Raw genomic sequence first — 13,861 nt, 5'->3', positions numbered from 1 at the left:
GCGAGGGAGCGCGGGCGAGCGCGTGCCAGGGCAGCGCCGGGCCGGGCCGGGCGGCGGGAGCGCAGCGGGCACTGCCGGCACCTCCATCCCCTCCATCCCCTCCATCCCGCTTAGCGCCGGAGCCGGCAGCAGCACCGGAGCGGCGGCGGCGGCAGCTCGTACAAGCGGCTTCTCCTGCGTCTGCCCCGGGGCTCTTTTCGTTCCTTCCCCTCCCGCGGCTGGCTTGCTCCCTCCGGCCGCTCGCCCGGAGCGCACGGGATCTAATTTGCTGACGAGCGCGCTCCGCGGAGGAGAAGCAGGAGGAAGAAGAAAAGGCTGTTTCCGTGGCTTTGTGGATGCTCTACTTTTCCTGGAAATGCAAAAGATTATGCATATTTCTGTCTTCCTGGCTCCTGTGTTGTGGGGACTGATCTGGGGGGTCAATTCTAACAGCATACAGATCGGTAGGTGCCCGCATGCGGGGGGGGACCCCTCCTGCCAGCGGATCTCCCGATCCCTCATCCCCGCCAGTGTCACTCGGGCGTTCCTGTCATGTCGCCGCGTACCCAGTCCCACCGCGGTGCCCGCCAGGCGCCAGCGAGGTCCCCTCGCCTTCCCCCGGCCTCACCGCCCGGCCCCCGCGCCCCCAGGCGCGGGTCGGACCCGCCGCCGGGGCCGCTCCGGCAGCGGCGCCCACCGGCGCTCAGCCCAGCCCAGCCCCGCGCCGGGCACAGATGGGGCACCCGCGCCGCTCCGCCGGGGCCCCCGCCCGCCTGACGCGTGTGTGTTTCCCTGCAGGGGGGCTGTTCCCGAGGGGCGCCGATCAGGAGTACAGCGCGTTTCGGGTAGGGATGGTTCAGTTTTCCACCTCGGAGTTCAGGCTGACTCCCCACATCGACAACCTGGAGGTGGCCAACAGCTTCGCCGTAACCAACGCCTGTGAGTAGCGGGCACCGCCAGCCTGCCCTGGCGGCGGAGGCGGGGCGGCTGCGGGCGGCGCGGCGAGGGTGGGTGGGTGGGTGTGTATGCGGGATGCAGGCGGTGTGCGGGGTGTGTGTTTGTGTGTGTGTGTGTGCGGCGGTGCGGTGCCGGGGGCGTGCGGTGCCGGGGGGGGGAGCTGCACCGCCGCCGGGCGGGTGCGGGAGCGCCCGGCCCCGTGGGAACGGGGCGCGGGCTCTCCGTGTCCCCCCCCAGCCCTCCGGGAGGTGTAAAATGGTTCCCGGCGGCTCTCCCCGCACGTTACATAAGGCTGCGCGGCCCCGGGGCCGCCCGCAGCGCTCCCCCGCCGCCCCGGGGCTGCCCGCGGGATGCGGAGCCACCCTGTTACCGGCGCGAGCAGGGCCGCTGCCCCCTCCCGACAGCAGCCGAGGGGGTGCGGTGCGGGCGGCTGAGGGGCGATCAGCCATTTTACGCCGCACGGTGCTGCGGGCTCCATCTCTCCATCTCGCCGCCCGCTCACCCCCGCCTGGTGCGCTCGTGGGAGGCCCCGCTGTCCGCCCGCTCGGCCTCGCTGGGAGCCCGCCGCCCCCGCGGCTCTGCCGGCGGGTCTGTGCCCCGGCTCCGCCCCCGGCGAGGCCGGGCGAGGCCGCACGCGTGCCGCGGGCGCGGGGCACATGCGTTGCTCGGCAGGCGATGGGGAAGGCGGAGCGGGGCAGCGCGGTCGTGGTAGCGCGAAGACAGGAGCCCTCGGGAGGGGCGGCGGGTCCCGCAGCGATGTTCGCTGCTGCCTCCCGTCGCTCGACGGCTGCCCGCGCCCGCGGCCTGGCGGGTGCCGTGTGACCCTGCGGCGGGGCTGGCCAGGCGTGCGGTGAGGGGCAGCGAGGGGCTGCGGGCGCTGCCCGTGCCGGTGGTGAGAGCGATGAGCTGAGGCCAGCGTTCCCAGGGCGAGGAGGGGCGCCCGGCATTCCCCCACTGCCCTCCCTGCCACACGTGTCCGTTTCAGGCGAACCCGGGGTCCCCACAGCGGTAAGCGCAGCGAGGAGTGGGGAGCCCGCTTGGTGCCGTGCCGGCCGCTCCTGCCCAGCCGCGGCTCATCGGCCGCCCATGCTGCGCTCCCCTGAGGCATTTTCCCTTGCCTCCTGGGAAAAAAGATGTAAGGGACACTGAATCTGGGGACTGTCAGCGGGGCAGTTTTTTTCCATTGGCGACAATTTTTTTTCCCCCCTTCCCCGATTCAGCTACGTTATGGTAGGTGCGGTGGTGCTGAAAAGGGGCGGCTCAGCACAGACGCTGGAATAGGTGGTGCAAGAGCTCAACGCAAGGAGCTTTCATTGGGATGTGTGAGGATAGGAGAATATAGCATACATAGCTGAAGGCAGAAAAGGTCAACCATGTAATCAGCCACAGTAATGCTACGTTGTTAATCTTCGCAAACTGCTTGGACAGTTCTCTGTTTCTTAGGTAGGGGTGGTTTACATCAACTAGAACTGCATGTGGTCTCTATTTGCAGATTATGTTACTGGGCCTGTTCGTGAAGTAAGTGTAGCAATCTAGATGGAATTCTGCAAAAATGTTACGGGTTCTTCTCTGTTTCTCAGTTCTTTGAAGACAATGAAATCCTGAAAATTGTGCAAAACGGATTTTTTTTTTCTACTAGTATTAGAGACAAGCACTGCCACATGTCTTTGAGAAGGTCAGGGCTGCATATTTTTTTGTCCAAGCCTGTCAAGTTTCCTTAATCAGCATTTGTGTGCTTGCATTAGCCTTTGTCTTGTCTTTGGAGGACTCTATACAATACTCAGATAATACGTATAGGTTGTAGAGTGCAGTTGTGGACTTTGAAACTTCCAGCAGAAGGGAGATGCTGTCCACATTTTGGATTTCCCTTTGTCTGAACCTTGTCCAAGGCTTCAGTTTTCAAGCAGTTTGAAGAGCAACAAATTAAGATGTGAATATGTACTCGTTGTTTTTGTCACCTTGGTCACCACTGGTGGTTTAGTCATTTTGTGCATTGGATTTAATTGACTAGCGAAGCATATGCTAAAAATATGTATGGTATCTCCTCATTTACCTTCCCAAGAGGGTTTTATTGGAGAACAAGGAGTTCTGAAGACAAATATTTGCTGTACAAGTAGAATTAGGAGTTGATTGCAGAGCACTGCATTCACAAATGGTTAAGAAGGGTCCATCTTTTTTTGTCTCCTTTATGCTTATTCTCATTTGAAATTCTAAACATTCTGCAGGTTGGTTTTGTTACGGTTTTTTGGGGGAGAGGTTTGGTTTGTTTGGGGGTTTTTTTGTTCTTTTTTCTTTTAGTATGCAAAGAATCTGTGTCCAAAACCAGCACTATCAAACAATGCAGGTGTAAAGGAAGGTCACAGAAATGTAGGATAATACGAAATGGAAAATGCTTCAGTATTTACCCAGGTATTTCACTCTAGCAAGGTGATTTTCTTTCACAAAAACGTAGTGGCAGGCTTATACCATAATAGAAGTGATGACCTTTCTCTGCCCCAAATCGACCACCGAATTGTTTTGGCTCTTGATTTAAGCCCCTGAGCCAACCCTGTTTCAGGCTGCAGAAGCTCAGGATGATGGTGTGGGAGAGGCAGGATGCAGCTCTGCACCCCAGATGGGGTAGCTGCTGGTCCCAACCTCACACCTGCAGTGCCTGGGGCGCCATTGTGCCGCCCTGCTGGGGCTCAACCTTCCTCCCTCCCACCCACAGTAGCCTCAGAGAAACAGCATAAAACTCCATCTGCTTTAAGAACAAACAAATCAACCAAAAACCCACTGTAAAACTACATAAAGGACTCTTCAAACTCATTATCAGCACTTGCTCGGAGATTGTTGATGGACCAACAGTTTTTAGATGAACTAGTATTGCTGGTACTACTTTTAAATTAGGTTCCTAAACTTAAAAAAGGAGGAGATGATGGTCATGTACCCCTGAGAAATGTTTGAAACAGTAAGACTACGCAGTCACTTAAAGGTGGCCAGAAAACAGGTATAGCAGAGGAGTGGACACACAGTGAGTAGGTAGCCTAGCCCCGGTGTGGGAATTATGGATACTCACCCTGTCGAGTGGATTTATCTCCCGCTTGATAGTATCTCACATTAAAATGTGGCGCTCATGTCACGAGCTATCAATACCTTTTACCCATGGAAACACTGTGTACAGTCTGACAGCAGCTTGGGAGGTAGTGCTGTCGACTTAAGGGACCCCCACAGGATGGGGCATACACCTCCTTGCCAGTCAGGGGCAAGCCTGGGTCGATCTCTGTGTGCTACCACCATAAGGCTCCACGCTGGTTGCAATCCAGGGGACGTAGAGTGGGTGGAGACACATGTCAATACCAGACCCTGATTTGGGTGACAGTTGGCTGTACCCCTTTTCATAACGGATTTTTAGTGGGAATTTTATACCTGCACCATGACATCGTGTCATGACACGTCACGTAACATCAATTTGGGGCAAAACTACTGATTTTGACCAAGGTTTCACTTAAGCCAGAAAAGAAACATATATAAATTATGTGTTTTCAAAAAACAGCCACAACAAATAGTTGCTTTAGTTTGTTGGACTGTTGCAACTCTTGCAAAGCTGTGTCTACAGGTCATCAGGAGTAGCTGTTGGAATCTAATTGCAGTTTGACACTTCACATGTCAGTGTCACTAGGAGGCTTAATGGTTTTGACTGAGAGGTGGTACAGGTGTTTTTCGGACTAATGGCACAATTAAGAGCAATGTTCACTGCCATGACTGCTGTTTCACCCTTCAAGAGAAATGGGCTAGGCTTAGCCCTGGTTGACAATTCTTGGTAATTCAGGGAATTACAGTCTAGGTGATAAAGGCAAATGTTAACAAAGGGGTTCACTCTAACAGAATCTCTTTGGCTTTAACAGGTGGAGGAAAGGTACAGCACTGGAGGTAATTCATAGGGCAGTACTGGAAGGTGTGCAAACCACTGGACTTTGTCCTTCATCGCAGTGTGATTGAGTCTTAGTATAATTGGAGAAGTACTGACTGTCAGCAACATCAAATTTTAAAAAAATTCTTAATTCTGTCAAAACAAGAAAAAAGGAAACTGGTGAAGATGAAATCCTTTTGTCTTAAATCTGCCTACTCAACAACTACAGGGGTAGTTATATTGTGTACTCACATATTTTAGCACTGAAAGGATATTGGGAGTCGCCTAAAGAGATGTTTCCTATGGAGTACTATAAAACTGCCATAAGTGTAACAAGTTTTTCGTACAGTAGTTTTAGCACAGATGTAATATATGTACAATCTTGGATGTTTAATCCTGCTGGCTCAAGAGCCAGTGTTGAGCTTTCCTGTTTTAAATCAAGTCTTACAGCTCTGCAGGGATCACTGCACCATGACATTGTGACAAGGGGATGCTGATTCATGCATAAACCTTAGATCCTTTCATTATATCTTCAACCAGCAGCTTTGAAAACCTATGAATATCTAGCATGTTGCAACTTGAGAGTTATGGCAAAGGTTTCCCCAGCCATTTTAGAATATAATGCTGTAGCTTTCATTCTTGAATTGAATAGCATTCAGCACACTGCTGGCAAAATGCTTAAAGAATAATGAAAAAAAATATCCTTTAGCATTAAGGATGGGAGAAATTTAGACATAATTATTTCAATTAAAATTACTGTGGACCAAGCCTAAATGTATTTCACAATAAATTACTTGAACTAGAACTGATTTTAAGGAAAGGAGGAATTTATTAGCTGCCTGTGTTTCAGTTCATTTGTATTCCTGGTCCTTTTCATTTCCTTTTCACTATAAAACATTTCTCAGGCTCAGTGAGCAGATGTGAAATAGGTTCTGTGACTCCTTGTAATTAAAATGGTCAAGATCAGATGGGTTTCTGCAGTAATAGTGGTACAATAAAACCAGGACGTAGCCTGCAGTGGAACTCTTGTGCTTTTGTTGCTCTCAAAACATTTTCCTCTCAAAATCTAGCTCTGTAGCAAACTGTAAACATTCTTCTGCTCCTGAGAGTTATTTGTGAAGAAACTAGGAGTATTTATTGTGTGACAGGGCTGTGCATCTTTGCATCTGGCTCACAGACCATTTTCACACAACCGTGATCCAGAATGGGGGCAGCTACAAATATGACGGTTTTCTCTTGCCTACTTTACTTTTCGGATTTTTATTATGTGATTATTGCATTAATTTTCTCTATATATCTGAAATAATTTACCATACAGTTTTGAATATAGTATGAATATATATTTTACTCTTAAAAATTTGAAAATGAGTTATATTTAATAGTAGTTTGTGAGTAGCATGTCAATCAAGCCTTAAATATACCAATCAAGCTCTTCAATAAACCAGTATTACCAGTCAATCTCTTCAATATATTAATATGCTTATATATGATTTTATTTATATTAATATATGAAAATGTAGTAACTTTTTCTATTTATGCTAATGACAGTTTTAATTTACACTGACTTTGATAGCTGTGATTGCACATAGTTGGGGATGCACTTAACTCCTCGCATACACTTCCTTTACTATCCAGTGTATGTTATGCACCCTAAACCAAGCACCACTGCATTAAGTGATGCTGTTACTGCTGATTTCATTGGTTCTTTTTTCAAGTTTCTCATAATTAAAACATTTTTGAGAATTAAGCCATGTTCAACAGAAAATAATCCTTTTTGAACAGTTGATAATTACTAGGAAAGTATATAATAGCTGGGAACATATTGGCTTGAAAATGCAATAAACAGGTAAATAACATTATGTTATTATGTTAAAAATTCAAATAGCATAATTTGTCAGGCATCTGCTGTGAAAATACAACTTGATTGTTAAAAATATTTTCTCAAGGAAAATATAATTTTAATTTCTTATATGTGCTGATAGGAATAATTTTTGGGAAACTAAAAAGAGGACAGAACCCATAGTAAACATAAATGTATACATATATGGATAGATATGTATGTGTGTATACACACATGTATATATAAAGGTACACATATATGTACTTAATGTAGTGAACAGTGTTTTATTTTGAATGTCAGATAAAAAGCAGGATGTTGGTTAAACAGTTTTTTTTCTGAAGAGGATTGTCTCAGAGCACTTACTAATTTTTTATTTCAAAGTTCCTGTTCATATTCTGGAAACAACATCACAACAACTCAAACCATGGAATGTCAGGTCAAACTGAAAATAACACTGAAAAGATACCCAAATAGGTAAAATATGTAGTTGTTTATATCAAACTCTCTCTATGTGTATATGGGATAATGTACATATACCCATATGTACATATGTGTATATGGATAAGCAGTAAAGAGTGAATAAAATCATCAGATAAACATAGTGAATGCATATTGTAAACCAGATCAACAGTAAGCAGCAAAAGCAGGTTTTAAATAACCACATGTTGAACAAATTCATATTGGACCTTCTAAAATCAATAACTGTGCTTAAAATACAGCTATTGTATTTATTTGTGTGCACTTAGAGTGATACAGATGTCTTCTGAAATAGTGCTTATTTTTCTTTATCTGTCTTTATATAAGATCACCACAGAACATTTTTCACTGTCTAATGCAACACTGCTGTGCCCCCTTGTTTAACAACTATTCCACCACAAATCTTTGATTATTCTTTTCTTTTTTTTTAGTGATTATTTTAAGAAAGTTTCTCAAATCACACAATTTATAGGGAGTTTACCTTTTCCCCCAGAGTTCTCATGTAGGAAATTATTATAGAGAGTTAACATTCCTGTCCTGAATCTGATTTAATGTACAGATACTGATGCATCATTTAACCATGGCTAGTCACTTTATGAAAGTGTAAAAAAATTTTTACAAGACAGATATTCACTGTGATTCTGCAACAAGGTGTGGTTCAGCTCTAGCTACTCCTGTCCCCGACCACCTGCTCCCAAACCTGAATCAAAGAAATTAAAAGGATTTTTTTGAGAGTTGAAATGTTACATGCAGTTCAGATAAAGGTGACGGTCTCAAGCAAAAGAAAGGTTTTATTTCAGCTCTAATCTACTGTTTTATTTGATATCAGAGAAAAAATATTCAGGTCTGTATTCATTATTTTAATTCGGTGTGTGGTTGTTTGTATGCTTGGGATGCTGCCTCTGTAATTGAATTACCAGTCACTTCATCTAGGACTTACTGGGCTCTATTGCACATGGAAATAGCAGCTTCATTACTTAACTACAGAAGGTAAATGTGCTTGCATTTCACTATTAAAAAGAAAGAGTACTTTACCATTTGTGGTTTTAAATGGGCATTATTTTTCCCCAGTGATTCTTCCAATGAAAAAGAATGGGGCAAAATTCAGTAAAATGTTCATATTGGCCCTGACTCATAAATGTGTAGTCATACAACTCTTAGAAGAGTTTCGAAGCTCAATAAGGGACAGTGGCTAATTGTATGAAATATTCAAAATAGATGTATGAACACATGTTTACTATGCTATCTCACCTATTCATTTTAATCTCAATTTCAGGTAGTTAATATTGAAAAAACATAATTGATTTGATGCTGCGATTTTTCAGACTACCGTGGTTAAAGCTGTCATACCCCTGTAATTCATTCTAGAAGTTTACGAACATGACTTGGGCTAGAAGAGATGCCTCTGTTTATTACAGGTGGTGTGAACTGATTTTCTTTCATACACTTTGAAGATTACAAACACCAGCTTCTTTCTAAGCACTTGATATGATAGATAATTTAAATAGGAGTCTACTAGGTAACGCGGAGATTTTTGTCATCTCTATGGAGAAGGTTGCTTTCCGGGCTCGTGTCAGCAACAGGGTGAAAGAGCTCGCAGAACAGTTTTGCAAATGCTTTCCAGCGTGGAGAAGGGATTTGTTTTCTTTGGTTTTCTGCCTCATGAATGTATTTGGTGGTTGTAGGACTCTGGTTTATATTCATAAAATTAAAAAGCTAATGTGGTTTACCATCCTGTGTAATGTGTATCTAAATTATTTGAATGTATTGCATTTCCTTGTATATGCATAAACTATCTCAGAATGTCTGCAAATGTGTGCTGATGAAATAAACTGTACAGCTCTGAACGAGTCAGAGTAATTTGTTCAATAATCTCATAAATCTTTGAAATTGAGGTTGTTGAGGGTTAGCTTGCTCAAAATGTTTCTTTGTGATACTAGCAATGAGTTGTTTTTGACAAAATGTCTACCATGCCAAAATGCTGATTTATATTTTTTTTTTATTTTCCCCTTATATAAATGTAGCAAATTCCATTACACTGTACTATTACAGTCTCAGAGGGGGTTCTTCATACAAATGTGGGCTCCTGCAAGCAGCGAAATGTTCTGAGTATCTGTACCTTGAGCAGACCTGCTGATATTTGGGAGTTTATTCCAGGTGTAATATTTATAAAGCAGAGTAAATAATTGGCATGGCTTGTGCATACCAAGCACATGCTTAAATAAACTACACCAATGTTACTTACAGTAAAATCAGAATTGATCCACGCTGGAATTACAGTGGTTAGGAGAATCATACAGGATTGAACACAGTTATTTTACGTGTTGTCCATGTCAGGCAGAGAACCTGAATTTTAACTCTTCGTCTTTCATTTTCCACTTGAATTCCCTTAGTCCTTGGCCATTTTTTGTTTTGACATCAGAATCTGTTTCTGTCTGTCACCCTTCTTCCTTTTTCCTGCCTGGAATAATTTTTGGTGAAAAAAATCTTAGTAATCCTACATTTTTCCTGATGCAGGAAGGAAGAAAGTAACTTTGAGGTTTTTGGGAGCAGGAAGACAATTCCTTGTCCTTTGTTGTTACAATAAAGCATAGAGGAAAAAGAGAAGTGTTAGGAAAATTCAGTTATATTAATTTAAACAATTGCTCAGTCATATTTATACACAGCTTTAAACTTTTGAAGCCATTTTAAATGAATCCTCGCAAATACATAATTTTATTATATTTAAAGAATAGATGGATTTTAGGGATCAGGGAGATGAGAATGAGTCACTGTACATTAGAAATTGCAGTGTAAGTGTGGTTTTAATTTCACTCATAGCCTTACATCTGCCCCATCTTAAGGTGCTTTCATTTGATGAGAGTGGATCATGCTGAAATTCTGAAAAGTCATGACTGGAAAGTCATGCAGTCCTTTTACTAACTAATCGGATTTGTTGATGTATTCAGCAACCTGATTCCATGGTGTGGAGTCCAGACCAGTAAGGCCAGGCTGTTTTCACTCAGCCAAATAAATGGTCAAGCCTTCTGCCCATGGTAGTAGGAACAAAACCAGATCCAAAAATCAGATTAGTTATTTTTTCTGTATAAATGTGGATTTAATTCTTTTGTATATGAAAAGAGGCAAGGATTAAACAATTCCTAAAAAGGACAGTAACGTTTGAGCATCTGTTGGACCTACAGAATATTTTCCAAACTTTATGGTACATGCTCATGAACAACCCCATTTTTGTTTGTTTGATTGGTTTGTTGGTTTTCTAAATATTGTACACATTTCTTAAGTGTCATGATTCAGTATGGAAACCTTAGAAAAATTGTTAGACCATTTCAACTCAGTATAAATACGTTAGCTAGAGAAGGAAAGGTTTACTCTATGCTTGTGTAAGTGAATTGAAAAAACAATGCTTATTCCTCTCCTTTTTTTTGCATTTGATCATAGTTATTATTTTTTGGTGAAACCTTTGCATAAATTTGAAATTTTAATATTTTCTTAACTTGTTTTTTACTTACTGTAAAATGTATTTTAGTTTGATTTCATAGACCTGAGTAGCATACTTCTGCTATAAAAGTAAACAAGCATCTGTGGGCTGCAAATGCTGATTTTTTTTTAGCAAGTGGAGCACTTAGTGCTTCTTTGAGCTCATCTCTTTATTTCTGTTTCACTGTGGTAAAACTGTGATATATTCTTCAATGTCCCTATTTGTGGAGGCACTTTAAATTCACTTGAAGTTAATTATCTGAAGATGCAGTTTGTGATATTTATGCTACCCTGTGTGACCTCAGGGGGCACCTCCAGAAAATGTGAGTGCCCTGTAAGTTCTATGGCACATCTGGCAGCCTATGAAGGTCTTTCAGATACTCCAGCATCTGAAACAGTGCTTGGTATGTGCACTTAGCAACTTAAATAATTTCCTGAGTTTCATGAGAAAAGAATCAGTCCATAAAGACCTAGATGACTTTTAGGAACTGACATTTTTATAAGTACTCTTAGAGTTAGTTGTTTTTTGTAGTGGAAAACATGGATCATATCAGGTCATGACTTAGACATGCCAAATAAATACAGGTTCAAGGATGGTATATGTCTGTTCCAACAGGTTGAAGAACCTTCAGCATTATTACATTTAGTCTTATCCTTCTGGGGCTGCAAAAAAAAAATGGTTCACTTCAGGATTTTTGTTTTCCTTTCTGTGTGGAACTGTTTCTGGCTTTCTTTTCAACTTGTGAATAGGAGTTTCTGTCAGTGTTGTGACTGCTGGCATTACTTTCCATTTTCTGGTATGCAGAATCACAATTTCCTGTACCAGTGTTTCTGGCTTTATCTTACATTCCAGGACCTTGAAGTGTTCAATTTTTGCAGTATTTTGTTGACATCTTGAGATGTGTATGTTGCAATACGTAGAGGCCATTTTCTAAACTAAGTATTGACTGCCTTAAAAAACAAACGTATTAGGAAAAATGTTCACTTGGTTTGTTCCTCTCTTCATATAGGTGATAAATTTCAACAATATAGATTTTATTCTGAAGTTTCTTTTTTTCTTCTTTTATTTGTTTAGTGGGTTTTTTTCCTTCTTTTCTCGTAGCGCTTAAAACAATTCTCCAAAATGAGTGCTGCTACTACTGGATTATTATAGACTGTGAAAAGTAATTGTGCTAATTATTTAACTAGGACACATTCTGTAGCAAGAAATTTGTGCCTTTAAATTGTCTAATTTACTAAATATCCTTTGAAACTTCCTGAGAAAGCTAGCAATGTTTGCAGGAACATGGTTAACCTAGTCATATCACTACAAATTACTTAGCAACTTTTGTTTAGTGCACTGTAATTTAACTGTATTTGGTTTTGGTCTGATTTTTTTTTTCCAGTTTAAGAAAAATTCTGGATTTTTTTCTGTAGGCGTTTTATTTTTCTTCCTTTCATTTCTACCAACCAGTTAAATGTACCAAAAATATCTGTTTCAGGAACCCTAGTTTATCTCATTAGAATTGTCTTCTGGTTTCAAGGTTCAAGTTTAATAACTCCTTGCCCAGTGACTGATTCTATTTGGGATATGGATCCCTTGGGTGATAGATGGAAAGTGTTTTTTTTGTTTACTTGTTGGGTTGGTTTTCTGAATGCTTAAAATACTTGAACTCAAGACATCTCATTTTGTTACAAAGCAGTTTCTTAGCTGTGCATGACACACCCCAAGGAGAGACTGTGTAACTTGACAGGCCAGGAAGAGGTGTGCCTCACTATTGATATGCTGTGGGAGAGTTTTGACAAAAAAAAAATCTCATACACTTCAGATTTGTCCTACACATCCTTCCAAACTTTCAACCCAGGAGCAGATATGCACATTTCAGTTTATGTTGTTTCTGCTGTTTCTGGGAATTCCTCGTTCTGTAATCCTTGGTGGTTTTATATACTTGCTGTGAGTCCATACTAGCTGTGGTGACATCTCCAATTCTGTTCCATAAAGTAGGCCAATACAGACCAGTCCCCAAAGTGACTTGAAAACTATTGTACGTAACACTGTCATGTATACAAACTGGGAACATTCAAGAGTCCAGGAATGGTCAAAGCTGGAGGCATCTGTGTTACCCACACTCAGGGGTGACAATTGGGTACCTAACAATGGAATTGGTAACAGAACCTAATGGAACAGACATCAAGTTAGCCCAAGAGACAGAAAGCTGCTATTTAGAAGCTTCTAACTGAAATAGTTTAACTAAAACTATTCCTCTCCCTTCTTGGGTGACCGACCACATTCTTGAGGCAGAGGAAATGGGATTAATGGCCAGAAGCTACTTTCTGAGCTGTAGTGGGTTAAAGCACTCTGGTTTTATGGTGCTTTGGATGCTGTGCTGATCTTCCACCTTTCAGCTGGAGTAGTCCAGTGGTGTAGAAACAAGTGAGAATGTTTGAGAGCTCAGAGCATGGTAGAGAAGAGGAGCTGACTTTTTGCCTTATCTTTGGAACAAGTTGGGGCCAAGGTGAGAAACCTTTAACATGTGAAAAGAGAAGCAGTTACACAATCAGGTCTCCTTTTTTTCTGGGATGTGCTAACCTCAGGATTTCTCATTAGATTGAAGTTCTTGATCTTAATTTGTACTAGTAAACCTGTAGTTTTGAACCTGATATTGTAGCTGAAAACACGTTTTTTGGCCTCCCCTAGGAGGAATTGCAATGTGTTTTTTTTTAATTAGTTCATTGTTACCCTGGAGTTACAGCTGATATTTGCTGCTATATATTTTGGGTGGCTGCTAAGACTGTATTTTGAGTTGCACTGACCATGAGCAACACGGTACTTGCTATTCCCATGGCTCTAGTCACTTCATTGTTTCTAGATTACATTCAGGGTAGGGAATTTAATCTATAGAGTTCTGCATATATTTAGTTCTGGCTGTAGGGATAGAGATTTCTTCTTGTTTAGCTGTTATAGCAGCTACATTTTTGGACACTTAAGCTAACGGACACTAGATTTAAAGATGAGAAAGCTGTCGACAGGATGTTTTCTATGATGGATGCACAACTTTCAATGTGCTTTTCATGATCTCTCTGACAGTCTCTTTCATCCAAAGTATTTGCTGAAGGAGCTGGTTGGAAAATGAGAAAAGGAATTATTTTTAGGAATTTTATTTTCCTTTTTGTCCTCAGATAAAATAAGATTACCTTGCTTGTTTCTATATAATCTTCATGCAGGGAATTATTAATTCATATCATTGTCCATTTCTATG

At 42.4% G+C, this 13,861-nt stretch overlaps 1 protein-coding gene across 4 annotated transcripts in view; it reads left to right on the top strand.

Annotated features, from left to right (window-relative positions):
* GRIA2 (glutamate ionotropic receptor AMPA type subunit 2) overlaps nt 1–13,861 on the top strand; it is a 94,510-nt gene continuing 80,649 nt past the window's right edge. For 2 of the 4 annotated variants that reach the window (XM_032686890.1, XM_032686891.1), the window contains exons 1-2: nt 1–443; nt 778–918. In XM_032686890.1, coding sequence (XP_032542781.1) covers nt 356–443; nt 778–918 — 229 coding nt within the window. In that variant the 5' untranslated portion in view covers nt 1–355. The remainder of the gene's footprint in view (nt 444–777; nt 919–13,861) is intronic. The other 2 variants (XR_004356897.1, XM_032686893.1) reach the window with 1 other exon arrangement.

Source organism: Chiroxiphia lanceolata, chromosome 4 (assembly GCF_009829145.1).
Source record: "Chiroxiphia lanceolata isolate bChiLan1 chromosome 4, bChiLan1.pri, whole genome shotgun sequence".
Lineage (NCBI taxonomy): Eukaryota > Metazoa > Chordata > Aves > Passeriformes > Pipridae > Chiroxiphia > Chiroxiphia lanceolata.
The sequence above is the reverse complement of the archived record's forward strand: the minus strand, read 5'-3'. Positions and strand labels throughout refer to the sequence as shown.